The sequence below is a fragment of the Solanum lycopersicum genome, chromosome 12 (genome assembly GCF_036512215.1).
Source record: "Solanum lycopersicum chromosome 12, SLM_r2.1".
Classification (NCBI taxonomy): Eukaryota; Viridiplantae; Streptophyta; class Magnoliopsida; order Solanales; family Solanaceae; genus Solanum; species Solanum lycopersicum.
In genome coordinates, this window is record NC_090811.1 from 414,186 (window position 1) to 440,333 (window position 26,148).

Sequence of the window (26,148 nt, forward strand, 5' to 3'; positions counted from 1 at the left end):
TTTATGTTAGATACGACTTAACCTTAGGGCTACTTTCTTGTCTGTTGTTGCGTTTGAGTTTGTGTGGCTGCTTTAGACACACATCATTTAAGAATACTTATCATTATTCCAATAAAATATATGAGTAAATTTAGTGAAATATTAACATATTCTTTCTTTTAGAAAAATATTATCATATAAATTGTACGTAATAAAATTAGTTGTGTGTGTGACCTTATTCTGGTACTCATATGACATACACAAATCTTAACATGTACAACGTGTTCTTATATAGGGTCTTATCACACTCAATTCAAATTGGTTCTCTTTTTTTGTGCTGGGGCCCTCTTAATATATCATAATATCTTCTTGTTTTTCTTTTGTTGGTTGCTTTCTAAACGATCACGAATGAAACAATTCAAGCAAACTCAATAACTTTGATTAAATTTTAAAAATTTATAGTAAGAATATATTTTCTTAGTTCCGTTGCTTATTTTTATGTTTTCAATTTTTTCTTAATAAGATATGTGACTCTACCCCTAATAAAAACTTACTCTATAAATATTCTAGTGTGTGTAAATGTTATTACTCTTAATAGAATATTGTTGTAACAGAAATAATAATAATGGAGTATTGTTAAGTTTAGTTCACCTATTATGTAAACATATATTTACTTTTATTATAGCAGAAATGTACAAGTGTTCAAGAAAGGATTAAAAATGATTAATGAATAAACTATGTACATCCACCTAGTGCAGAATTAGCCCCACAAAGACAGCTCCAGCCATACCTACTACAAAACTTGTCATTCTATAAAAGAATAATATACAGTTTTAAAAAAATTAAAGCTAATTATTACCCTTCAGCTTCATTATATGTGATTTAATATACAGTTTTAAAAAAATTAAAGCTAATTATTACCCTTCAGCTTCATTTTATGTGATTTAATATACCGTTTTAAAAAAATAAAGACTATTAAAATTTATGATTTAAAATGAATCATAAAAATTATTGTAACTATAGATCATTTTATTAAGAGCAAATATTACTTAATGTAAAAGTATATCATTTGTAGGACCAACTAAAAAGAAAAATAAATCATATAAATTTGAATAGAAAGAGTAAGGCTTAGGTTCATTTCGGTAAAATGTGTAAAAATAATATTGAATATGTTAATATTGTGTATAATTAATATATGTACTATTAGTTATATATAATTTAGTATATTCTACCAAATGACGGGATATATTGAGATATCTTAGGATTAATTTTGAGATAAACTATAACGTAAATCAAATCAATAAATTAAATTTAATCTTAAAACATTTTATTCTGTTCAATTCATAACTGTAATTATGAATAATTTAGTCCGCGAATCAAGTTTTATAATTATGGGTTGTAACAACCAACCTCAAAAAAATTATCCTTCCCAAAGAAATCTCTTCTTTTCTCCTCTTTTTTAGTACCTTTGTCAGTGGTTATACACTGTTTATGCTGACCAATGTTTCAGTGTTGTTAACTTTCCCCATAAGATTCAATCCAACTCATTAGGGGACAATTTTAGATATATTAACAATTCCAATATAGAATCTTGAATAATTCCTTAAAAAGTGTTTCTTTTTTTAGAATAAAAATCCAATCTTTTTGTGTATCACTTATATGGTGTCTTTAACTTTTAGATTCTAATTTTTCTTGAATCTCCATCTGGGGTTGTTGTTTTCTTGATTTCTGGATCTGCTGAGATAAATGGGTATTTGTTTGAGCAAAAGTAAACCAACAGAGTACAAGTCTAGTGCGCATCATAGATCAGGTGGGAGTGATGGGGGTAGGGGGCATCATCATGGAACCCATCAAACTCAAATTCAGTATACTAAATCAGCAGGCCCAGAAACTCAATCACCCATGAGAACTCAAGCAAGTCGTAAACCAGTAGAAACCATTTTGGGCAAGGCATTTGAAGATGTTAAGGCACACTATACACTAGGTAAAGAATTGGGTAGAGGTCAATTTGGGGTTACATTTCTTTGTACTGAAATATCAAGTGGTCATCAATATGCTTGTAAGTCAATATCAAAGAAGAAACTTGTTACTAAATCTGATAAAGCTGATATGAGAAGAGAGATTCAGATTATGCAGCATTTGAGTGGACAACCAAATATAGTTGCATTTAAAGGTGCTTATGAGGATAAGAATTCAGTGTGTCTTGTTATGGAGTTGTGTGCTGGTGGAGAGTTATTTGATAGGATCATAGCTAAGGGTCATTACACTGAAAGAGCTGCTGCATCAATGTGTAGAGCTATTGTTAATGTTGTACATGTTTGCCGCCTGAGAACTTTCTCTTGTCAGACGAGTGAAAATGCTGCTTTGAAGGCAACAGATTTTGGGCTGTCTATGTTCATTGAAGAAGGTTAACTAACTCTTCATTAATAATTATATTTTACTATCCTGCTGTTGTTGCTGCTATGTCTTTGTCAAGGGTTTGTTTGTATAAACTCTACCCCCACTTATGGAACTATAATGGATATGTTGTTGTATATAGCAGCTTTGGGATGAGTTCTAATGAAATCATTCCATATTTTTGTCTGCTATCTACATATCAGAAGTAATTAATTGTATCATATGCCAGCCTGCTAATCCAATCTAAAGATTTCTTTTTACTTTGTTTGGGTTTTGTGCAGGTAAGGTGTACAAGGATATTGTTGGGAGTGCTTACTATGTTGCCCCAGAAGTGTTGCGTAAGAGTTATGGCAAGGAAATTGATGTTTGGAGTGCAGGTGTTATGTTGTATATACTACTTAGTGGTGTGCCTCCGTTTTGGGCAGGTAAAGTCTAAGTGCATCATAATTATCCAGGACCAGTTGTGTTTATTGTTATATATATAAATGCAGAAACCGAGAGAGGTATATTTGATGCCATATTAAAAGAAGACATTGACTTTGAAAGTCAACCTTGGCCCTCTATCACAACTAGTGCCAAGGACCTGGTCCGAAAGATGCTCAATAAAGACCCAAAGCAACGTATTTCTGCTGCTCAAGTTCTTGGTACGCTGAGTTAGTAGCTACTATTGCTTTTCAAACAATTTACTCCTTTCTACTACTTACTTCATCTTTTGATTTGCCTGATGATGATAGATCATCCTTGGCTCAAGGTAGGTGGAGTAGCATCAGATAAACCATTAGATAATGCTGTCCTCTCAAGAATGAAGCAATTCAGAGCTATGAACAAACTCAAGACTTGCTTTAAAGGTAACATGTGACTCTGATTTCTTTGCTCTAACTCAATACAACTAACTATATGTATATCAATCTTCCATTTTATTCATTAACACTGGAACTACCATTGAGCTATGGTTTAAGTATCAGGTCATTGCTGAGAATCTCTCAGCAGATGAAATTCAGGGGCTCAAATCAATGTTCCATAACATTGACACTGATAATAGTGGAACAATCACTTATGAAGAATTGAACAGCGGATTGGCCAGACTTGGATCAAAGCTCACAGAGGCGGAAGTAAAGCAATTGATGGAAGCTGTAAGGCCGAGACACATCAACTGTTCACTTTGTTGTTCAAATGGTGTACACCATGAAATAACTAAATATATCTTGTCAACTTCAGGCTGATGTGGATGGAAATGGCTCGATCGACTATATTGAGTTTATCACTGCCACCATGCATAAACATAGACTAGAAAGAGATGAAAATCTATACAAAGCATTTCAGTATTTCGATAAAGATGGTAGCGGGTAAGTCCATTGTGCAAATGCAGCAGTGTGGAATTGTTAAATCAGTGGTGTTTTCTTTTGTATAATGCAGGTTCATTACAAGAGATGAACTCGAAACATCTATGGAAGAGCATGGAATAGGTGATCCAGCTAGTATAAGGGAAATAATATCTGAAGTGGACGCTGATAATGTGAGTTTGGTCACTCTTAAATCATTCCAAAAACTGTCAAACCTATCTTAACACGTATTGATTCTGTAAAATTTACAGGATGGAAGAATCAACTATAAGGAATTTTGTACAATGATGACAAGTGGAGCTAAACAACCAGGCAAGCTCTTCTAATAACACGAATCTCCTAGTCGTTGGAGGTAGTGATTCTTCAACGTTTGCATCATGGACTGCCCATATGATATGACAGACATCAAGTACATGAACAACCTGAACTAGTTGGAGCTTTTAACTTCTCCCTGTAAATTGGTGATTCCTGTTTCTGTTCTTTTTCTCACTATGTTGAATTGTCTACTCATTAGTTTTTTCTATTCCACAAAGAGCACAGAGGAAATGAGTGAAGAACATAAACTCTTTACTATTTGAATAGAGAAACAAATGACCTTGTAAATATATCTTGTGTTATTTTCAAGTGTTTTTATATGTAAAATAAACATCTCTTGTAAAAAGAAACTGTGGAACATCTTTCACCCACATTTTGTTTATTGTGCCTCTCCTCATAATCAAGTCACGCCATTTGATATCTAGTCTTATTCATTGTGTTGAGTGTTTGTTTTTACTCTTTCTTGGGTGTGACTTGTGAATTCAGAGTAATAAGACCTTAGTTTAGTTATGGTGTATCTCTGGAGGTATTTGTGACTAATCCCCTAAAAACCTATCAAACGATGCTTAAGTAACTATACATAAAGATGGTTCTCCTCTTGAAGCTAAGATCAAACCAGTTGTCACAGTTTACAAGCTGTCCCACGACAACTCATTGGACCATGGCAAAATGTGTCTTGCGCTACATATGTTTGTGCTGACCCCTGTGTTCCACTTTCGCATGAAGCACATTGAACTCGGTTATCATTTTTGCTTGATTTTCACTGTGAATGGTGTGTGTTTTTATATTCTGTCATATAAGAAAAGGTGTTATGATTCAGTCTTTTCTTTTCTTTCAAGACCACACCTATTTATAAGGCATGCAGAATTGTACGCCTTACTACAACTAAGGGTATATGCATCTTTGAGTTCGTTAAATATCCAATTTCAGTTATGAATCTTGTAACTGAAGTTTTCTTCAACTTCAAGTAAACAACTTTAGTTCTGAAGCTCAAAATAGATTGTATAAATGGCAGCGATTATGAGGTTGTTTAAAGTAGTGTGTTGAAAAAAATAAATAATTAGAAACAACCATAACTACATATGGATATTACATGAACCTTTGTGAAGAATATGAAGAGAGATGGCTTAGGTGCTGGAGTGAGCAGGCAAAGGATTCAAGTCCATTTCAACTTGGTTAATGGTCCACTGCATGCTCTCCAATTTCTGCTTGGATACGAGTCAAAGTTAGCTTGTCTCCGAAAAAACAAAAGTAATAAACTACAATAATTTAACAAAACTCGCATGAACTTTACTTTACCTTTACAATGTCATGGTACTGCCTAGCAATTTCGTCAAAATGAGGATCAACGCCTTGATACTCACGAAGACGGGACGCCTAACATATTTCACAGTTAGGATCAAAAGCCATGCCCAACAACGTCAGACTGATTAATAAACTAGTTTGAAGGCAAAGCTATGATTTCATCCTTATTCAACACCAAACCAGAAAAATAGAGACCCACAGTGATTTCTCAAGTATTTGGCTACTTTTGGCAAACGAAATAGTGAGGACAAGCAAAAATATGCAGGAAAGAGATCCTATTTTAGTGAACTCCAATTTAATGACATAATTTACATGGAAAATGAAAACTGCCAATCAACAATCTGAATTGAGGCATTTTTGTGAAGATCAATACATGATATCAGGCTATCTTCCAACTGCATTTAACAGATTTTTTTTAACAAATAACAAATCTCGTGATAGTGACTAGTTGGCACATGGTTCGAAGCTCAATGGATAATGGGCCCGTCCCTCTACCCTTCTCCACTTAAATATCAGATATTTATCTAGCAAGGTTCAAAGTTGTGACATGTGCCTAATCCACTTGTCCTCTTATTACCACTACACGGCTAGATACTGTTATATAATCTGACTGATCAAGATTCGTTGATTCTCCCAAATGAGGTGTCAGAGTCCACGGAACAAGTGTAATTAAATCATGGAAATGTAGTACATATGAAGATGATCCATCAAATCAAAAAAAAAGAGGATAAATTAGTATAAGAAAGTGTACCGCTTTCTCATATGCAAGTGATGCTTCTTCTGTTGCTTCAATCAAATACTTCCTGTGATGATGGTAAACTGAGTATACGTTCTTCAACATCGGAAACACAATAAGGATTTCTTAAGTCATGTTTCTTTACCTTATTTTGTGAAGGGCGGGAATAGTTTCTGGGGTATAAGTATCAAGTAGGAGAACATGTTCCAGAACTCTGCTAAAGAAAAGGATGTGTCAGGAGCTGTTAAAACTTGATTACCGTGACACAAGTATAACAAAGGCACAAGTATAGAAGCAAGATCTTAGACATTGTGTTCTTTATTTAACAGAATAACAGGATGTAAAGTGCTATTAAAGTTGATTATAAAACTGGAAATGCTAATTAATTTCTAGGGTTTTTAAGAGACTACTCTCATTGAACTTAACATTACCAAGTGAAATTTTTCAAGAAATTTCAACTTAATTTTGTGAAGTGCTTTTTGATGCACAAGTCTGAAATAGGAGAGTACGTTCCAGAAATTTGGTGAAAAATAGAAAATCATGGAAGCTGTTACACTTGATGACCATAACCATAGTATTTACTCTTTTTTTTTGAGAATAAGATCATAATATTAGTATTTCCAAGACATAAGTCTCAAAGCAAGAGATCCTGTTCTTTAGTGAGAGAATAACAGGATATAAGAAAATCTATTGAAGTTGATGGTGACCCTATTATGCTGAACAAATTTCTGCGGATTTCACATGAAAGCGAGAGAATATACTCTCATTGAAAGCAATACACTACTATGTGAGATTTCTCTAGGAATTATATCCTTCTGTATGAAAAGAAGAAAACCAATAGAACACACTAGTTCGAAAAGATCATGACATATAAGTAGTACCTATACCGCCTTGGACCCCTAGATGAGAAAATTCAAACCCTCCAAGGGATAATAAACAAGGTGCTTCCGATAGATAAAAGAAATAAAATGACACAAACTGCAACCAGGACTTCAACCACTGAAGTGCAAGATCACTACCTTCATAGTAGGCACTGGGCAATTGACAAGACCATCATAATAAGGCAGAGAAAGCAATACTTGACTGAGCTTTGCACCCAATCTCAACCCCACAATAATCAAAGAAAAGAAAGAGAACCCTTGTGAAAAATCAATAGCCATACAATGTTCACACAAATGAATAAAAGAAGTTATTCGACATTCGACTTTCCAAATCCCTTCAAGCCCAATAAATAAAAAAACACAAGGCACAAGTTAATACAACGAACCAGAACAAGAATCATGAATGTCATACCTTAATTTTGCCCTCATGGTCTCACATCTTTTGCACAGCCACGTCTTTTGTAGTTCATCCTATTAATGCATCCACAAATTATAGAAAGAATAAACATCTATCCGAAAGAGCAAAAGACCATCAGCAGTGTCAATTGTATCCAAAACAAGTGAAGTGTCTATCATAGTAAATTAGAGAAATCAGAATGAGAATGCCTTAATTTGGACAAAAGTAACAATAGCAGAATGGTAAACTTACATATTTATGTTGATGGTCCAACTTTATATCTTTGACAAGCTTAATAAGAACACCAAGGATCTGCTCCAAGACCTTAGATAGGCAACATATGAAGTCAAATATTTTCTCAAGTAACATGAGTCTTAATCAAATCTGTGGAAGTACCTTAGAATGGAAAGGCCGAAAATAAGAAATAGGTAGACAAATGTGATGCAAAACAGAGTTCTTACATTATAGTATTCTGCAAATTTTCTGTTAGATGAATATAAATCCTCGCGCCATGCTTCTTCTTCTCTTTCAATCTCCTCAGTGATCAACTTCACCCTGTTACATCATGGATTAGAAGTTCTGCCCCCTATATCTAAAAAGCTATCAAGAATATTATTAATGTTCCCATTTTAATTTGTTTGTCTTACTTTCCTTTTTACCGACTCAAAAAGAATGTTTCTTTCTATATTTAACAACTCTTTATACCCAACATCTTTAGTTTAAAGCTACAACATTCAAAACTCTTTTTTTTTTTACTTCGTACCGAGTGAAACTAAGACAAACAAAATTGAAATGGAGGGAGTATATGATTAATCTCACTTTATCATTTTATGTTAAATGGTGTCCAGGCCAAATTGCAGATACACCAACTAGGCCACTACTACACTAGCATTGCTTGTTTGTTACCTACTACGCAGGTACAGGTTAACACTTCCGACCAAAACATAAATTGATGGGAAGGAGTTCATCTATAACCACCTCTGCTACATTCAACCTTGGTCCCTATGGTTGTTACTCCATACTCCAACTCTTCAACCGCTAGATCACCTCCTGGGGGGGAGGAACTGTAATACATGGTAATGGAATATTGAACAACATGACAAGTCAATCCATTCTTCAGAATACAAATTTTCTTTTTTACCAAATGATTTATTCTTTATGTAAATCCAATGTAGAGTCTTTTCTTTCATGGAACTAGGAGGAATATTCTTTTGAAATTAACAAGCTAAATAACATGCACAACCTGTTTTATAAATGATTCAGATAAATCATAAATTTAGAAACATAAGTTCAGAGGGAGAGACCTCTCTGGAAGTCTGGCAGCTGAATTTTGACTGGCAGCAGATATATCTGTAGAATCAAGGTAAGGTTATATACTTGTATTCTTACAGAAATCTTGATATGAGAACAACAACTTCTAAAAGTTCTGTTACTTAAATAGTAAGAGAACTACTCAACCAGCCTCTGAAGAATACACTGACATGAGTAAATCAAGAAAAAACTATAACCAAGAAATCCCTGAGGAGCAATGGGGCACAGTTTTGTGTAAATGGATAACAAGTAAATCTAGAACTTATGCACCTCAGCAGTAGATTTTTCCTATTTGCACCACAATTTGAAACATTACAATCAAATTGACTACATATTATACCCATTCAAATAATAATATGTATATAGGGGCTAATTATAAAACTGACATAGATGTCCAGGTCTTATTTATAAACGCTGGTTTTGTTTAAGAGGAAAACAAGTAGAAATTCGGCAACCAACAAACATATTGAAAGGCCAAGCACCAAGGGAAGATAAAGGAAGACAAATTAGCAACTTAAACTCACCAATGTCATCAATAGCAACTGCATCAGCTAACTTATCACATTTAGCATCTAACCGGCCACCAATCTCCCGTGAAAGTAATCTCTGGTATTCTGCCACGTCCTACAATAGCAGACATATAAGCATCTATGGGCGTGTAGAACTAACACTTGATAACCAGATGAATAGCGATTCCACGTTTGTAGGTAACAAGCAATCAAAGCATCGATAAATGTACACAAATAAAAGACAACTACAACACTTTCATTGAAGATTAATTGGAAAACAGAAAAGATTTCCCCACAAGACCATGAGGTTATCACGTCAATCAAATAGGTATATTATACCACTGATGACATCTGATGTAGTTGAGTTTGCCATAAATATGCAGGTGTAATTCCAAGGAACCGATTGGGAACACCACCAACATCTGGTTCTGTTGAATCAGTTGTACTAATAGTAGGAACAGCTCCAATTGCAGATGCATTGGTTTGATAAGCTGAGTTTGAGCTCGAGCTTAATGTAATGCTGGTGCTTGTGCTATCAAAAGAACTTCTTGACATTGTACTCCACTTTTCAATTTCCTCCTCGTGAATCTCACCGTCTTTGGAGATAAGAGGAAGCCTCAATCTCTGTGCTGCTTCTGCAACAACCATCCTATGCTCAAGAGCCTCATAAACCTGAAGTCATTCCAGAGCCAAAATCACCCAGAAAACTTAAAACAATTTGAACAATGAACCAAAAAAAAAAAAACTTGTCTGCAGAACTCTATCGTCAGAGCCTAAAAAATGTACAATGCATAACACCTTAAACTTATCATTCATTCTCATCTATTGATAATCAATTTGTTTATCAGTACACAATCTATACGGGTGTGCATAAGCATGCACTAGACGGTACGTGCAATCTTTTAGTAAAAAATCGTGCACAAAATACGTATACCCAAGGCAGGCCTGTAATGTCAGTGAACTAAAAAGAGAATCCTTTTACCCAAACAGCATCCATAAAATCGAATAAACTGAAAAAAAGTGGAACCTGAGGAGGGTTTTTCAAGCCCAATTGAGAGTATAAACCCTGGACATCTCTCATACCACCAAGATTAGCCACAGAAATGGCCTGCTGGTAATCCTCTACCATCGCAGTTGCTTCAATGTATATTGCCTATAAGGTTTATCCAGACAAAGGCAATCAGGAAAAAAATGAAAATGTTAACCCAAAAATAGAAATCCTACCAAAGATTCCAAGTATCGTTGTCTCTCCTTTGACATCTCTTCTCTCGCCTGCAATGCCCAAAAATAAATCATTTTTTTGAGTGTTTGGTTTACCTTAACGATCAAATAATAAGCATTGTAGAGAGATTAGAAAATACAAGTTGGAGATCGTAGTGAGCGGATTTGGAGATGAGAGATCCATCAGGGGCTAAACAATGGCGGTCTAACTGATCGATCAGCTGAGCGACGTCCGCCGGCAAGTTTTGCGAACCCAAACCTCTTCCCATTTCTCCGGCGATTCAATTCAAATCACTGAATTTTTTGGACTTGGATTTTGATTCTTCAAATATTATTTGAGTTTTTTACTTTGTTAAAAGTAAAGTATTTTTGGTTTTTTCTAACATAACAAAATTAAAAATTAATGGTAGGGATAATTTTTTTATTTCTTCTTTAATTTTTAGGATTAATATAGTATTACTAATAAATATTTCCGTTATACTCAAACATAGTTATTTAAAATGCAGATTTAGTAAAAATATCAACTTTAATAGTACGAAAGGAGAATTGATGCAAAAATTGAATGAATAAACGTTGTCAGCCATCAGCAACTAATTCAAGTATTTCTCAAACTAATTGCTACAAAATGTAAATAATTCAGTAGATAATTTGTCTAAATCAATACAAACAATTATAATAAACCAAAACGTGCGACAAACAATCTGTGAAAGAGAATTGGCCAAAGAACATCCATTCTATTGCCTCAAATATAGGAATTTTTCACAAAAGGAATTGTAAGTGAGAAATTCAATAAAACAATGTAGATTCTACTAATTTATGATTAACAATCATATCATTATTTAATTTTCACTAAATATAGAATATTATTATTTTGGTGTTTACGTAAAAAGAATTATGTAATATAATGCAAATAACTATTACAGAGGGCGTTTTTATAAAAAATAAAAGTTTGAAATAAAATTTTAATTTTAAAAAGAATTCCAAATAATGAGATTTGGCTCAAATCTTAAAAATTAATATTAAAAATTTGAAATATTTGTCAAATAAATAATAAATTATATGAAAAAAATTATTTGTAAAATAATTTGAAAAATTTATGGTCAAATGGAAGGACAACTAAATAGGGAGTAGTAAAACTCATCTAATTACAAATTAAAGTAGGGTATATTTCTCCAGTGTGTCGTCTGTAATCAATGGCTTCTTCACTCTCTTTCACTTGTCATGTCGTCAACTTTCCCATTTGTGATCCTAAACTAACCAATAGAAACCCTAGTTTCCGATCCCTGCAACTTCCCCTTCGTTCAATTCAGTGTGGTATTCGTGAACTACGAGGAAGAATCGACACAATCAACAAAACCCAAAAAGTTACAGAAGCAATGAAACTAGTCGCAGCCGCTAAGATTCGTCGAGCACAAGAAGCAGTCATCAGTACTCGACCCTTTGCTGAAACCCTTGTTGATATGTTGTACAACATCACCCAACAGCTTCAGTTTGAAGAGGTAGATATACCGTTGACAGAAATAAGACCGGTAAAGAAAGTTGGCCTTGTTGTTATTGGAGGTGAAAGAGGTCTTTGTGGTGGTTTTAACAATGGGATTTTTAAGAAAGCAGAGAGCCGGATGGCGGAATTGACGAGTCTTGGAATTGGGTATACTTTGATTAGTGTTGGTAAGAAGAGTAATGCTTATTTTCGGAATGTTGATAGATTTGTTGTTGATAGATTTGAGAGTTTTCCGACTGCTAAAGAGGCTCAGGTTATAGCTGATGATGTTTTTTCTTTGTTTATTAGTGAACAAGTTGATAAAGTAGAGCTTTTGTACACTAAATTTGTTTCGTTGATTAAATCTGATCCGGTGATTCATACTTTGCTCCCATTAAGAGGAGAGGAGTTTTTTGATGAAGATGAGTTTTTTAGGTTGACTAGTAAGGAAGGTAAACTGAGTGTGGTGAGGGATTTGAGGGTGAAAAAGGGGGAATTTTTGCGTAATTTAGAGTATGAGCAAGATCCTGCTCAGATTCTTGATGCATTGATGCCATTATATTTGAATAGCCAGATTTTAAGGGCACTTCAAGAGTCATTTGCAAGTGAGGTTGCAGCTAGGATGAATGCAATGACTAGTGCAACGGATAATGCTGTTGAGTTGAGGAGGAACCTTTCTATTGCTTATAATCGGGAAAGGCAGGCGAAGATCACAGGTGAGATATTGGAAATTGTTGCTGGAGCAGATGCACTAATTACATAGATGCTGAAATTTCTGTAGGATGTTTAAGAAAACCATTGCTTTAAGTTGATAATCCCTTGTTCCAATCTGTCTTAAAGGGAGAGATCATCTCTTTCTATATGTGTGTATGTATGAATAAAAAAATTTATGATTTTTTTTCCCATTGGTTATTCAGTATCCCATATTTTTATAATTTGTTTTTTAGAAGAAGGATGTAAGAAGTGAGTCCAAGTATAATCATGCTGTACAGTATGTTACTTATGCTTGTTAATTATTCATAGATTTTGTGAGAACCATATTTCAACATAAGTAGCTAGTAAGAGCTGCTTCTTTAACAAAAATGCAGAACCTTGGAGATGGAATTAGCTGCAGCAACGGCCTTGCAGGATTCTATAACTGAACCAAGAAGAGAAAATATCTCATGGTCATAGGGTGTTTACTAGGAGGCTGGAAATTGTGTATCTTATGCCTAAAATTTAATTAGTGCATTTCCTTTTCTTCTTCATTGTCTTTACTAGGAGGCTGGAATTTGCTAAAGACTCTATAAGCTGAAATCACAGCTAAAGCAAGAAAACAACAAAGGGTGATGGCATGAAGAACCAAAACCAGCTTCAATCTACTGCAGAATTTTCCAAAAGAAGTGCAACCTTCACTCCATGACACCATTTGGTCACCATTGTAGGCTAAGTAAAGAATTTCCCAAATTGCAGCCAATGATGTAACCATTAAGTATGCTACAAGCTGTGTGGAGAAAACAAAAGTTACCTCACATGAAACAAAACAAAAAATTTAGAGAAAAAAATTGACTTTTTAAATTTATTATCTACAACAAATCATTGAAGATATGAGTAAATAGGTTGAAGTAACACTAAACTATTACGAATTTACGAGTTTCATAGTTAAAATATTGAATCTTCACAGAACATCATGAACTACTATGAACTTATATTAAAAGCATAATACATAAACATATCATTGAACTTTGCCTCCTATAGCATTTACACTCTCTAATTTTGGATGTGAACAAATAGACATTTAAACTGATGTAAAGTTAAATAAGTAGACACATATATCTTACTTGACATGCTACATGTCTGTCTATTTATGCCCTACATGACATCTATGTGTGTTTACTTATTCAATTTTATACAAATTTAAGTATCTACTCATCCATGTCAATAGTTAAACAACTAAAATTGAATTAAAATGGTTAAATACCACCTAAGAAACTGAAAGCTAAATGATTTCTAAAATCAAATAAGTATCGCGTCCACTGCTACACTACACCAAAAATGAAATTAACTTTCTTTTTTAAATGTTTCGAAAGTCTATAGCATCAGTGAATTCAATGTCAATTAACATATGCCCGTAAAATTATAAAAATTTTAATATAAATATTTATTATTATTACAAAACAAGTTGGTTTTTATTATAGAGCTCTCTACCAAGATCCAGAATCACAATTTCTTGAGAAAAGAAGTGGAAGTGAGAATTTAATTACCTGATCAGAAACAAAGAAAACCCATGCTTTAGTGACTAAACCCCTGACCCACAAAGCTATAGCAGTAAGCAGAGCATATCCACCTGATGCAGCACTAATGGTAACCATGTACCTGTTCAAATTTACACTATTAATTATTTTTATATATACTATAGTAAGGACAAAATCTGACTCCTAGTATCAAGGTTTTGTTGAGAGTACGTACAAAATTTCTCTGTTGACTAATCTTATTAGCTTCGTAATTATTTTTTTATAATGAAAATTCTGATTCTGCCAAAAAAAAAAAGAATGAATATACTGACTTGAGTCCTGTGAAATTGGTGAATTCCAGCTTCCCATAACTGCTATTGTTCTGTTGATTGGTGATAGAAAGCCAAATGGAGGCAATAGACAAAGGAATGACAAACAACCTTAGTGTACAGTCAAGGGCTTTAAGATTTGATGTCATTTTGTTAGGTCAAAATGTAGAATAACTCCTCCTTACAGTACTTTACATATAGGGAGAAAGAGTTGGTGAATCTGTTTATGTTATTGAAATTTATTTGGAATTTTAAATATTTTTAGTAGAAAAGAAGGATTCGAAATGATGAGTTTGAAGGGCCTATCTATAGTGGGAAGAAAGAGAACAAGTGGGGTGACCTTTCAAGAAGAGAAATCATGGATAAAAGGTTAGTGAGTTTTGGTTGGTGATATCTCTAATATCTAAAACATTGTACTCCTCCCACTCCCAAACAACAACATAGGTTGGCGTATAATCGTGAGACTATTGTATTCTTAATAATGTCTCAAAATTTAAATTTTTCATATGAAGAAAGTTTAGTTAAAAGCATTTTGAATTTGAAATTTTGATATGGAGAAAATTAATTGAGAGCTTTATCACCAAATGAACCCGTAGAGCGGGATTTATATTTAGTCGGGGCTTCATATGAGTTATGGATACCGAATGAAAAAATAAATATATATATATACACACACACTATTAAATAAATGACATAGTACATAAACATGACTCTTAACTTGGTTGACAACTATGACCTTTGATTATGGTGTGCACAAATAAACACTTAAACTTGTATAAAATTGAACAAGTAGACACACATGTTTTACATGACATAATACATGTAGGACGCCACAGAGGACACCGAATTACCATGTAGGGTGTCATGTAGGATGAATATGTCTATTTGTTCAATTTTAGATAAGTTTAATTAGGTGCCTACTTGTGCACACCCAAAGTTAAAATCATAGTTGCCAACTGATACCAAATTAAGGGTCATTTTTATGTATTGTGTTTTAAATAAACTAAATGAGTTAGGCCTTAAAAGGACTCTAAAGATAATTTCTCCCCTAATTGTAACCGTAAGGACGGGGTGTATGCATGAGGGGGTCATCGAGTTCATTTTCTTCTTGATAGCATATATAGTACTAGTGTTATATTTTTTTGATTTTCTTTTAAAACTATAGATATGTGTACTGACCATGGGCATATTTGTATGCCCATATTGCTAATTGTACCCATAATTATGCTTAGTTTGGAGTTGTTAAATTTAGGTTTAAGAGTCCGTATTGAGTTAATTCTATGTGTCTGGACTAACCAACGTGATTAGTTGTGTAAGAAGACAATGTGAAAGAAATGTGCACTAAAAGGAGAAAAGAAAGCGACACGAAAATCTAAGGAGGAAGTGGAGCAAAATGAAGTTGAAGAAATGCCTCAGAGGCATTTACGTGCTAGATACGCGTTGCACGAAAGGGAGAGGATTATCAAGCTTCGAATTAATTTTGAAGCAGAAGACTACATGTAGCCTCCGCGTCGCGCAACAAGTTTGAAGAATATTAAGCCTCCAATTAATTTCGAGGCAGAAGACCTCGTGCTACCTTTGCGTCGCACAGAAGGCCTCCTCGTTGGATCCAAAGAATCAAAGGCTTCTACGCGTCGCACGCCTGAAGCCCAGATTTGGCAAATTCGACTTTAGTATAAATAGAGTTTATTTTAGTTTTATTGGTCATTCTTTTACTAATTTTCGAACGGAGAGCATCAGGAACGATACTTTAAAGTTTTTGGGGTTATATTCTTTCTTTTCATCTTTTAACTTCTTGGAATGATTTACATATATTCGAAAATTTCTTTGATGATTATGAGTAGCTAAATACCCTAATTCTAGGGATGTGGCTACTGGATGAATGAAACTTGTTTAAATTGTTAAGGGTTTTATTATGAGTTATCTATGATTCGTTCTTATGCTCTTGCTATTTGTATTTCATGATTGGCCGCCATAGAAATAAACCTTTTGTCCATATTGAACTCGAGAGACGAATAAGAGGATAGAACATGGAATATAGGAAGTTTAGTTGACTCTAAATTGCTAGGGTTAATCCGTTTCTAGGATAGAGATCTTTATAGTTTCCTTGATAGTCACAGTTCTCCCAAATTAGATCTTTATCTTTTCAATTGAAGGTCTATTATAAAATTTACCTATAATAGTCAATCGACAAGTTTCGACTAGTTTTGGCATGCTCTATCTTTGAAAGCCTCACATTGGTAGATTTCGACTACCAACTCATAGGGCCGATGCTCTAGTTGTTATTGTTAAAGATAGAGATGAAAAATGAAGAACAAAAATTGTAGATTGTTGGATCGGTTTGACAAATACTGAAAAATAGAATCGTAAAGGTGCTTTGATAACTTTGAGAATAATCAAAATGTATTAACCTAACCTTAGAGCACAATTTGTATTTTTCCATTTCTATAATACATTTTCTGTGCATTTATTTGATATTTCATAAATGCATTAGAGCCTGATAATTTAGATGTCGCATACGACTCTATTCTAAGAGAAAGTCATTACCAATTTTCTTTTGGGGAAATCGTATATTATAGCAAACTACTAATTCAAATTAAATGTCATAATTACAGTTTGATTTAATTATACTCCATATAAAACTGTAGCTATTTTGTCTCTCTCCTTGGTGAATCTCGTTCGCCACTCTCGATGGTCTCTCCCTCGCCTCTCTCGCTTTTATACAAATACAAATGTATAAAATGCGTTTGTGTTTGTATAAAATGCATTGTATTTGTGTTTGTATAAAGCGAGAAAAAATTGTATATACCAATACAAACATTCATATTTTCGTTCTATACACTTATGATTATACAAATATAAATCTTCCTCTGCCCAATTTTTTTTTATCTTTGTCTCTTTTCTCGCTTTATACAAACACAAATCATACAATTGATTTTTTTATATATGTATACCTAAACAGATTATACAATTGCTTCTTTTTGTATATATGTATCGCGAAATATATATATTATGGACCGCAATTATGCAAACTATAATTACAGCTTACAAATATGATTTTGGTGTTTGCTATATGTGAAAGTTGCTCTTTTTAAAAAAAAAATTAAAATGGATAAATTTTAAGAATCACATAATTTTAATATGAAATTACAATCTATCTCTCTTTAGTTTATAATTATATCAATCCCTTAAAAAGTAACAGAAATCGGATACATAATATGTAGCTCGGATACATTAATAGTATCTCAAATATATTATAACATAAATGCTCAGATACATTATAAAATAAATCGAATACATAATATATAGTTTAAATATATTAAATATGTAACTCAAATATATTAAAGAAATAAAAATTACTAGTAGGACATAAAGAAAACATAAAAAGCGTTATCATTTATAATTGAGGGTCAAATTTGAGACATTTCAAGTTTATTCCTCACCTCCTTCTGGAAGGCAAAAGCAAAGAATAGTCTGAATAATAAGAAGAATAAAAAAGCAAAGCTGCTGTTGGAAGTACGAACTTGTTCTCCCTTAAGACTTTCCTTTCTCCTAAACCCTACACCATTGATTCTTTAGGTCAAAAACTTCTACTCGATTTTCATGCAAGAGATCTACTTTATCGCCACCATCTAAACTTTTTTTTTTTTAACAGGACCAAATCTACGATGCTGGGCGTTTTAAGGCGCAAGGTTGCTTCTGCTTCGGTATGTTATATTTTTTTTTGAAGTTGTGTACTTTGTTCGGAGCCTTATGATGAAATGAATATGTGGAGTTTTTTGTTTTATATTTTTGGGCAGGGTTTAGGGAAATCTATGTATGCAGTTCGACCTACCTCTAGAATTTCATCTACTGCAACTGAAGAGGTAATGTATATTTATAGCTGGATGTAAATGTAAATGTTTCTTATCTTATTATCTTATAAAAAAAAATGATTTTCGATTTTTGCTGAATTCTATTTTGGAACATTTTTACCTGAAATTCTTGCACCTATGACATTTGGTCAGTTTTAAGATAAATACAGTATTGAGCTAGCACCCATGGCAACGAGCTTTTAGACCTTCGCTAGAGGTGTCTGGGAGAATAGATGGAGTGGTCAATGAAGTGAATTAAGCACCATGGTGTCTTAGGTTCAAATCCAAGCAAAACACAAAAACACGAGGTGATTTCATTTTCATCCGTATTCCTTCCTTGGCAGTATGGGAAGTCTATATCTATAAGGAAGTCTCGGATGCCAACTGTCCTAGACTTGGTGGACAGAGTTACCTAATACTTGTTGTTGGTGGGAGGTGAAAAATATTATATAGATTGGTTGAGAATCAAGATGCGTGCGAGCTGGCTCGGATATCATGGTTATCAAAAAAGATGTTCATTATTGAGCTATCGGGTTTAAGTACTCGATCATCATATGTCAATAGTCTATCTTGGCCTATGAAATGACAACATTGTTTTGATTAAGAATATCAGGTAATCCAAACAGAGGAGTACTGTTCATCACATTGATTTCCTTTAATTTAGTAGGTTTTTAGGTTGGTTTGCTAAATAGGTAAATTGGTTTGGAACTGTATGATGTCAGTCCTTAGACCTCACCTGCAGTTTACGTTATCATGTCTGTTTTCCTTCTACTTCTCGTTATCTACTGTTTTATTTCTAGCTTTCGGCTATGATTGTGTTCTAAATTAGGTAGTTTCAACATGTAAAATTTTTTTTTTAGGTAGTTTCCACAGTTCATGATATGATGTTTTGAGATAAACCATCTGATAGTTATCCAGGCAGTATATATATATATGTATTGTCCTAAAATTCCGGGATGCTATTTGTCTTTTGAAATTCCAGTTTCATATATTGAACTGGATATGCTCCTTATTTTTTCTTGTATACTTTGTTCTATTTGAGATTTTAGGCATAACATACTTTTCACATGTCAACAGATATTACTTCTTCCTATACAATGCGGTCATGCTCGGCAATTCAGTCATCTTGTTTTACCTGGTAATTGTGGTGGCTCAATCACAAAATTCAAAATATTCATCTCATGTTGCTATTGTTACTAACTCCTAATTTGTGATACAGGATGCTCAGTGAACATGAGGCCAGATAGGTCAGTAACCATTTTCATTACTAAGAGACCTGCTGTGTAAAGGTGTACGGCATGAAAAAATGCACCATATGTTTCCTCCAATTAGTATTCCCATTTTCCTCGTAGGACAACCATGCTTTAGTTCTATGTTTGAGGTGAAACCAACAATTGTTTTTTTAATCTCTGCATATCTTAGTTTTGTTGTTAGCAATACAACTTGGTCATTGTTTTTTGTCATTATACTTTGGTAGAAGACCAGACCTTGTTTTTGGCAGCTGCCTATGTGTCTTCCTGTACATAAATGAGAAATCAAGAGCTGAGGCAGTTCGAGGCCTCACTTGTTTACATTAGGATTAGGACTTCTTAATGTAAATGATTAAAATTGTCTCTAGATCTAAACACTAATTGATTAAGATTGTTTATTTTCTAACATCTCAATATGCATAATTTTTTATTTTGTAAAATAATAAAAAAATCATTATTTGATATAAAAATGAAACATTTATGCTCTTAAGCTGATCTTGAAAAGTGGATCTTAAAAAGCAATATTAATCTGCTTTAGTGTGTGTGTCTGTACATATATTATCTATTATTCAGCAATTGACCTGTTATCAATAATGTAGAACTGACCACAAAGATATTTCACTTTTATACCCTTAAAGTCATTCTTAAATTGTAGTTTAAAGAAAGGAAAACAGAAAAACGCTGGATATGCAGTAAATTAACTGAAATCATTTTTGATTATTATTCTCCTATTTTCATCACCAAACTTATAACAAAAGATGAGATAATACGCCTTGAAGTATGTGCACACTTTCTTATGCTGTACCCTGTTATGATGTAATTCTTTCTTTGGTGGATGTTAGTGATAAAGATCAAGTAAAATTGATGATTATGTTGCATTTTGCTGCTCCTACTCTTCTTTCCCCCCTTTTTTTGTTGGTCCACATGAATTGTTTTGCTGTCTGCAGGGGAGCTGTGGTTAATTTTCACTCAAGTCTATCACAACAGATTTGCATCAGGCCTTTTTGTTCAAATAGTGGTATATCTTCTCTAATAGTGATTTACCTTGTCTTGTCTTGAATCCTGATAATAATGCAGCATCTGCTAATGTACAACATGTAGCTATTTAAAATTAAAATGTCTTCTCTAGTTTTGGTCACCTGAAATGATTATTACCTATTCATAATCTTTGAGAAGATACCATTTCCTTTTCTTTTTTATTATTGAGATCTTATATAGATATTAATTGAACTTTGCAGGTTCTTTTGTTATTTATATTGTGATATCTAACTTTTAACATGTTAATCACGATAATCTGCAAATTCCTATTTAAGATTGAATGGTTAATTTGCATCGTCTATCTAAACATACAGTGATAGCTACTACTTGGAATGGAGGTGAAGTTACATATTCATTTGAAATTTAAAATTAATTTATACTCCATATGTTGTGAAATGATGTATTGGTTGGATGTTTACTCTTATTCATCTTCTTGTTTCATTTCTAGTCTTCTCTTCAGTGCTATCCCTTTTAGTTTTTCTATTGGGTTTGGTTGGGATTAAATATGAATACACAGGAACATTAGGACGTTTACCCTTCTATTTTCATTATTAGTACATAAATCCAGCTGATGGATATTTTGAAATACGTTAATCCAAAGTGGAGGGATGAGCTATAAATGTACTGCAATAATGGAGAATAATGATGACTACCATTTTTTTGTCTAGCAAGTTCATAATAGACACTTCTAACCCATGTATTCATTGTGTGCACAATTAGATGTCTCTCACTTGTTGAATGAATGACTATCAGCGAGATGACTGGCAATTTTATTAATAGTTCAGAAATTGCTTAAATTGCTGTGTCTTACTGTGATCAATTGACTTTGCAATGTAATACAATTACTAACATTTTGTGCCTTCGTTTGCCCCATCTGAATTTCTTCCAAAGGTGATCTGGTCGATGCTGTTGTTCCTTATATGGGCGAATCCATAAGCGATGGCACACTGGCTAAATTGCTGAAGAGTATGTTTTTTGTTAGTGTCCACATATTTTTTCTTTATAACTTGGTTATTTTAATCTCATTCTTTTTGTGCAGATCCTGGTGACAAAGTAGAAGTTGATGAGCCAATTGCTCAGATTGAAACAGACAAGGTACTTGAACATGTTTAACTAATTAAGTCCAATTATTTTTTGTGGGTTTCTGTGGAGGTTAATGGCTTATATGTCATCCAGGTAACAATTGATGTAACCAGTCCTGAGGCCGGTGTAATCCAAAAGGTAGAATATCGTTTTAATACTGGAACTCTTCATTTTCTTTCCCAGGTTTCTTATTCATTTGTTATTTTGATATCAATTGATTTTGCATTTGCTTTGGAACATTGATAGTTTGTAGCTAAGGAAGGAGATACTGTGGAACCAGGCTTCAAGGTTGCTATCATTTCAAAATCCGGTGAGGGTGTGGAGAGTGTAGATCATGTTGCTCCTTCTGAGAAGCCATCTGAAAAAGAAGCTCTAAAGCCAACTTCTCCCATTCAAGAGAAAAAGGTGGAAGAGGTGAAATCCAAACTTGAGGTGGCTCCTGTGAAGGAGAATTCTAAGGCAACTTCACCGCCCCCTAAACGGTCTGCTACAGAACCCCAACTTCCACCCAAAGAACGGGAAAGACGAGTAAGTCTCTTACACTTTTGAAAGCTTTTTGTGATGACACTATTCATTTGAGCATTCGTCTCAATTACTGAGTAGCAACATCTGAATCCCTCTTGATGATAGGTTCCCATGACTAGGCTCAGGAAAAGAGTTGCCACTCGATTGAAAGATTCTCAGAACACCTTCGCATTGTTGACTACATTCAATGAAGTTGATATGTAAGTTTGGATTGTTATTTTGAAACAAATTTTTGAGCTTCTTTGTCATATGTTGTAGCTCAACCCTTCTGTTATCAGAAAGATAACCAAGTCTTTTGACAACTTGATCTTTGTTGCATGGATTCATGTAAAGGTACATATTCAGTATGTGTCTGGTATTGACTTGTTAATTTTTGCCAACTTTGTATTTTGAAGAAGGGAAAAGGACAAATATACCCCGGGACTATCGTAAACGGGGTATGCAGATACCCCGGTCATACTTTTGGAACATTGGTGCCCTTGCCATCCAAAAACTAGAGCATATATGCCCTTCACTCTAATGGATGACAAAATAGGGACACGTAGTGCAATCTTATCCTTCGATCCAATATTTAATAAATGTCGATCGGTGGATAAGATTATGACACATGTATGTCCCTTAGTATAAAGGGTATATATGTAATAGTTTTTGGACGGCAGGGCACCAATGTCTCAAAAGTATGACGGAGGGTATCTGCATACCGTAAATGGTATGCACGACAATTTGGATATATTTGTCTTTTTCCCCTTTGAAGAATCCACATGAAAAACCATGCTGATATCACACCTGTTTGACATTGTTACGCCAGTGAAAATGGAAGGGTCCATATATGATGTAACAGGTTTTATAGATGAGTAAAACTGGTTTACTTGAGTGATTTAGGAGGTCCAAATCTTAGTACTTCTTTCTTTCTGGGGATATTATTTTGTAGCTAGTGACATTTGAGGTTATAACTTAAGCATCTTTCTCTATTTAATATCCTGTAAGTAGAAACAGTTCTGTTTCTGTTCTTCTGATACGTTAGAGATGTAGGAGCCATTTGTCATAGCCCATGAAGTGAAGCTACACACCCGTTATATTAGTTGTATTCACTTTCTTCCATCTTTCTAATTGCAGGACAAATTTGATGAAGCTCCGATCTGAGTACAAAGACACGTTTGTTGAAAAGCACGGTGTGAAGTTAGGACTCATGTCCGGATTTGTGAAGGTATGAAAAGCATCAATGTTGATAATATTTTTAGTATATTTTCGTTGACTAACTACAGTGGAAAAGATCTTATACTAAATTTCAGGCAGCTGTTAGTGCACTCCAGAATCAACCTATAGTAAATGCAGTTATTGATGGTGATGACATCATATATCGGGACTATGTAGACATCAGTATAGCTGTTGGCACCCCAAAGGCATGCGCACCCCTCTGTTTGACTTCAATATTTTGAATTAAATTGACAGTTTTTAGACAATCTGTAATGTGATGGCTCGAATTTGTCCTTTTACCTGTTTTTGAGACCCTACTCTCTGTTTATTTGCCAATGTTCAAGTATCCTTTTCTAATTGTTCAGGGTCTGGTTGTACCTGTTCTCCGCGACGTTGACCGGATGAATTTTGCTGAGATAGAAAAGACAATAAACGAGCTTGCTAAGAAGGCAACTAATGGAACCATCTCTATTGATGAAATGGCTGGAGGATCGTTTACAATATCCAATGGTGGTGTGTATGGAAGTCTTCTAAGTACTCCCATCATAAATCCTCCTCAGGTACTTGTCCTTATTGAGACATCATGGTTTAAACTTTGAAATTCCCCAATAGATCTATCTGACAAGTGATGTTTTTGTTGCTTGATTTTGTAGTCTGCTATCTTGGGAATGCATTCAATAGTGAATCGCCCAATGGTTGTTGGAGGCGTCATTGTCTCAAGACCAATGATGTACATTGCGCTGACATATGATCATAGGCTGATTGATGGAAGAGAGGCAGTTTACTTTTTGAGAAGGATTAAAGATGTGGTAGAAGATCCACGCCGCCTACTCCTTGATGTTTGAAGATTTAAGATATACAACCATCCGTGGCTTTTGATTTGACTTTTCGTGGTATACCCAAGTGTTTGCGCAAGCTGAAAACCAGAAAATAAACGTTTGTCAAAGTTATTGAGGCCTTTGACATTGCTTTTGTCCCTGATTGTTTAATCAAGTTGCAGCAAATCTACATGCAAATAGAGATATGTAACAAACAATTCAATATTCATCCTTTTCCACAACTCTTGTATGTTTTTCTCATGATGCCCAAGGATTGCTTGAATACATTTTACCAGCTTGATGTCTTTATGCATTTTGTATGTCTTGTTGATTTTCCTTTTTTCGAACTGTATTGGAATTCACTTGTGTTTCAGATCCATCCATACAACAATAATTAGTTTTATGCTATGTCAATTATGTACTTGTTCATCTAGCATCTGAGTACAACTCATGCATAAGTCTCAAAACAGTAAGTATGGATCTATCTATTATTAGAGATGAAATATGTAATAGCAACACTTAAATGTGTATTCATAGGTCTCAAGCCCTTCTTAGAAAAGTCCCTTCCCGCTTCCATGTCAAGAGAAAAAGTATATTGCTTGATTTAATCATTCTACTTCTCTTCCATGTCAAATATACCCAAGGAAGGTGCTACCATTTCTTTGGAAATTTCCAAAACATCTAAAAAATCTCTTCATTTTGCCTAGTTGATATTTATCTCCAGTTGGGGACAAGTGAAGTAAAATTTGACAAAAAGTGATTTCTTTTTAACAACAGCAAACACAACACATGTTATTTCCTGCTTTTTACGTCTCTCCCCTTTGCACAAGTCCACGGTTGTTGAGAAACTCTATTGTAGACTGAAGATATTTGTTGTTAGAGCTCAAAGACAGCTTGGCAGTTTCGACCAGCTTGGAGGAAAAATCTGATGCTCCTTGACATACCTACTTAACAAGCATTCAAGGATTAGACAACGGAACTTTGACTATTTACTTGCATCAAACCTTACAAACAATCCAACATTTTAACGTCCATCCATAAGAGATAGGAAGATCTGAAAAAAGCTCTCTTTCATAATTGGTACTGGTACTAACTTGAATGTCTTGGAGATTAGGTGCAGTTTTATATACCAACTAGGACGGCAGGTCCTTCAGTCAATGATTTTAGGAAAAACACACACAAAGAACTGTGACTTACTTCAAAAGAAGATGCAATAGCATTGCAAGCATCAAGTGCGAGATTTCCTCGGGCAGCCTTCAAAGACAGTACTCAGATTTAGCTTATTAACGGCTCCCCAATTCTTTTATCTTTCATGGAAGAGCAAAAGGATAAGCAAGGTATTACCTGTATTGGTTCTTGTACAACAGTATCAATTAAGCTCTGAAGAAGAACTGCAGAAAATGAAGAAAGCTCTTGCAGATATTGTTGATCACAATAGAACAAAGAGTCATTGCCCATAACCTGGATGCGTGATAAATTAATATAGAGAGGGTAAAGCACTAGGACACTTGTGAAAGAAAGATGAAAAATATATAGATATCCAAATCAAGGGAATGAAAAACTAGTAAGAGAGTGAAGGCGGTTCCTTTTTTAGGATAATCTTTCACATATCCATCATTTATTAACATAGTACCAGAAACTGCAAGTTGTTATGCCCACAACAATAACTGTAACCGACAATCTGACCTTACTCAAAAGAAAAAATACATTTATTACAGGCATTTCTTCCTGTAAATGAAATGCCCACATGTATAGTTTCTCATTCCACCCATAAATAAAATGGATGCATGTAGGATGACCTTACCTGATGAAACGTCAATATACACACCTTGTTTTTATCAAGTTATACAGTATACTCGTGCACTATTCATCCTACACACCTGCTGTAAGGGACACCCGAGATATTTCCGTAGAAAGCAAACTTTTAGAACTATCTCGGTGAGAAAATAGAAGAGAAGGGTGATGAC

The 26,148-nt window shown here is 34.1% G+C and overlaps 5 protein-coding genes and 1 pseudogene across 14 annotated transcripts in view; 3 read left to right on the forward strand and 3 right to left on the reverse strand.

The window, feature by feature from the left end:
* Positions 1-1,378: 1,378 nt before the first annotated feature.
* On the forward strand, positions 1,379-4,416 carry LOC101257238 (calcium-dependent protein kinase 2-like; annotated as a pseudogene). The gene is made up of 8 exons (XR_183300.5): positions 1,379-2,386; positions 2,658-2,801; positions 2,868-3,020; positions 3,111-3,224; positions 3,342-3,509; positions 3,595-3,722; positions 3,793-3,892; positions 3,971-4,416. The product of XR_183300.5 is annotated as a calcium-dependent protein kinase 2-like (transcript).
* Positions 4,417-5,010: 594 nt separating this feature from the next.
* Positions 5,011-11,523, reverse strand: LOC101257536 (AUGMIN subunit 4). Its single transcript, XM_004251414.5, has 13 exons — positions 10,535-11,523; positions 10,398-10,445; positions 10,201-10,326; positions 9,513-9,845; positions 9,189-9,288; positions 8,658-8,703; positions 7,815-7,908; positions 7,606-7,677; positions 7,369-7,427; positions 6,221-6,289; positions 6,091-6,142; positions 5,334-5,411; positions 5,011-5,239 (listed from the first exon to the last, which is right to left on the reverse strand). The coding sequence occupies exons 1-13, from the start codon at positions 10,661-10,663 to the stop codon at positions 5,162-5,164; spliced, it is 1,284 nt and encodes a 427-aa protein (XP_004251462.1). The 5' UTR covers positions 10,664-11,523; the 3' UTR covers positions 5,011-5,161.
* A 64-nt stretch (positions 11,524-11,587) lies between these two features.
* Positions 11,588-12,786, forward strand: LOC101257833 (ATP synthase gamma chain, chloroplastic-like). Its single transcript, XM_004251415.5, has one exon. The coding sequence runs from the start codon at positions 11,588-11,590 to the stop codon at positions 12,635-12,637; it is 1,050 nt and encodes a 349-aa protein (XP_004251463.1). The 3' UTR covers positions 12,638-12,786.
* Positions 12,787-12,870: 84 nt separating this feature from the next.
* On the reverse strand, positions 12,871-14,922 carry LOC101258334 (CASP-like protein 2D1). The gene is made up of 3 exons (XM_004251417.5): positions 14,420-14,922; positions 14,118-14,229; positions 12,871-13,357 (listed from the first exon to the last, which is right to left on the reverse strand). The coding sequence occupies exons 1-3, from the start codon at positions 14,563-14,565 to the stop codon at positions 13,097-13,099; spliced, it is 519 nt and encodes a 172-aa protein (XP_004251465.1). The 5' UTR covers positions 14,566-14,922; the 3' UTR covers positions 12,871-13,096.
* Positions 14,923-17,840: 2,918 nt separating this feature from the next.
* Positions 17,841-24,602, forward strand: alpha-kGDH (alpha - ketoglutarate dehydrogenase subunit E2). 2 transcript variants are annotated; one of them, NM_001319223.1, is made up of 15 exons: positions 17,841-17,995; positions 18,072-18,123; positions 18,217-18,282; positions 19,348-19,408; positions 19,490-19,517; positions 20,468-20,538; positions 21,450-21,524; positions 21,598-21,653; positions 21,735-21,779; positions 21,888-22,169; positions 22,272-22,366; positions 23,283-23,373; positions 23,459-23,569; positions 23,729-23,923; positions 24,017-24,602. In NM_001319223.1, exons 2-15 carry the CDS (start codon positions 18,085-18,087, stop codon positions 24,206-24,208), a joined length of 1,407 nt encoding a protein of 468 aa, NP_001306152.1. In that variant the 5' UTR covers positions 17,841-17,995; positions 18,072-18,084; the 3' UTR covers positions 24,209-24,602. The 2 variants fall into 2 exon arrangements, with proteins under 2 accessions (NP_001306152.1, NP_001306151.1); NM_001319222.1 differs by having other exon boundaries at positions 17,841-17,932.
* A 34-nt stretch (positions 24,603-24,636) lies between these two features.
* The window catches only part of LOC101258921 (uncharacterized), a 35,392-nt gene continuing 33,880 nt past the window's right edge, over positions 24,637-26,148 (reverse strand). For 6 of the 8 annotated variants that reach the window (XM_019211492.3, XM_019211491.3, XM_004251419.5 and 3 more), the window contains 3 exons: positions 25,526-25,642; positions 25,379-25,435; positions 24,637-25,125 (listed from right to left, as the gene is read on the reverse strand). In XM_019211492.3, coding sequence (XP_019067037.1) covers positions 24,988-25,125; positions 25,379-25,435; positions 25,526-25,642 — 312 coding nt within the window. In that variant the 3' untranslated portion in view covers positions 24,637-24,987. Of the gene's footprint in view, positions 25,129-25,378; positions 25,436-25,525; positions 25,643-26,148 lie in introns of all 8 variants that reach the window. The other 2 variants (XM_069292600.1, XM_019211490.3) reach the window with 1 other exon arrangement.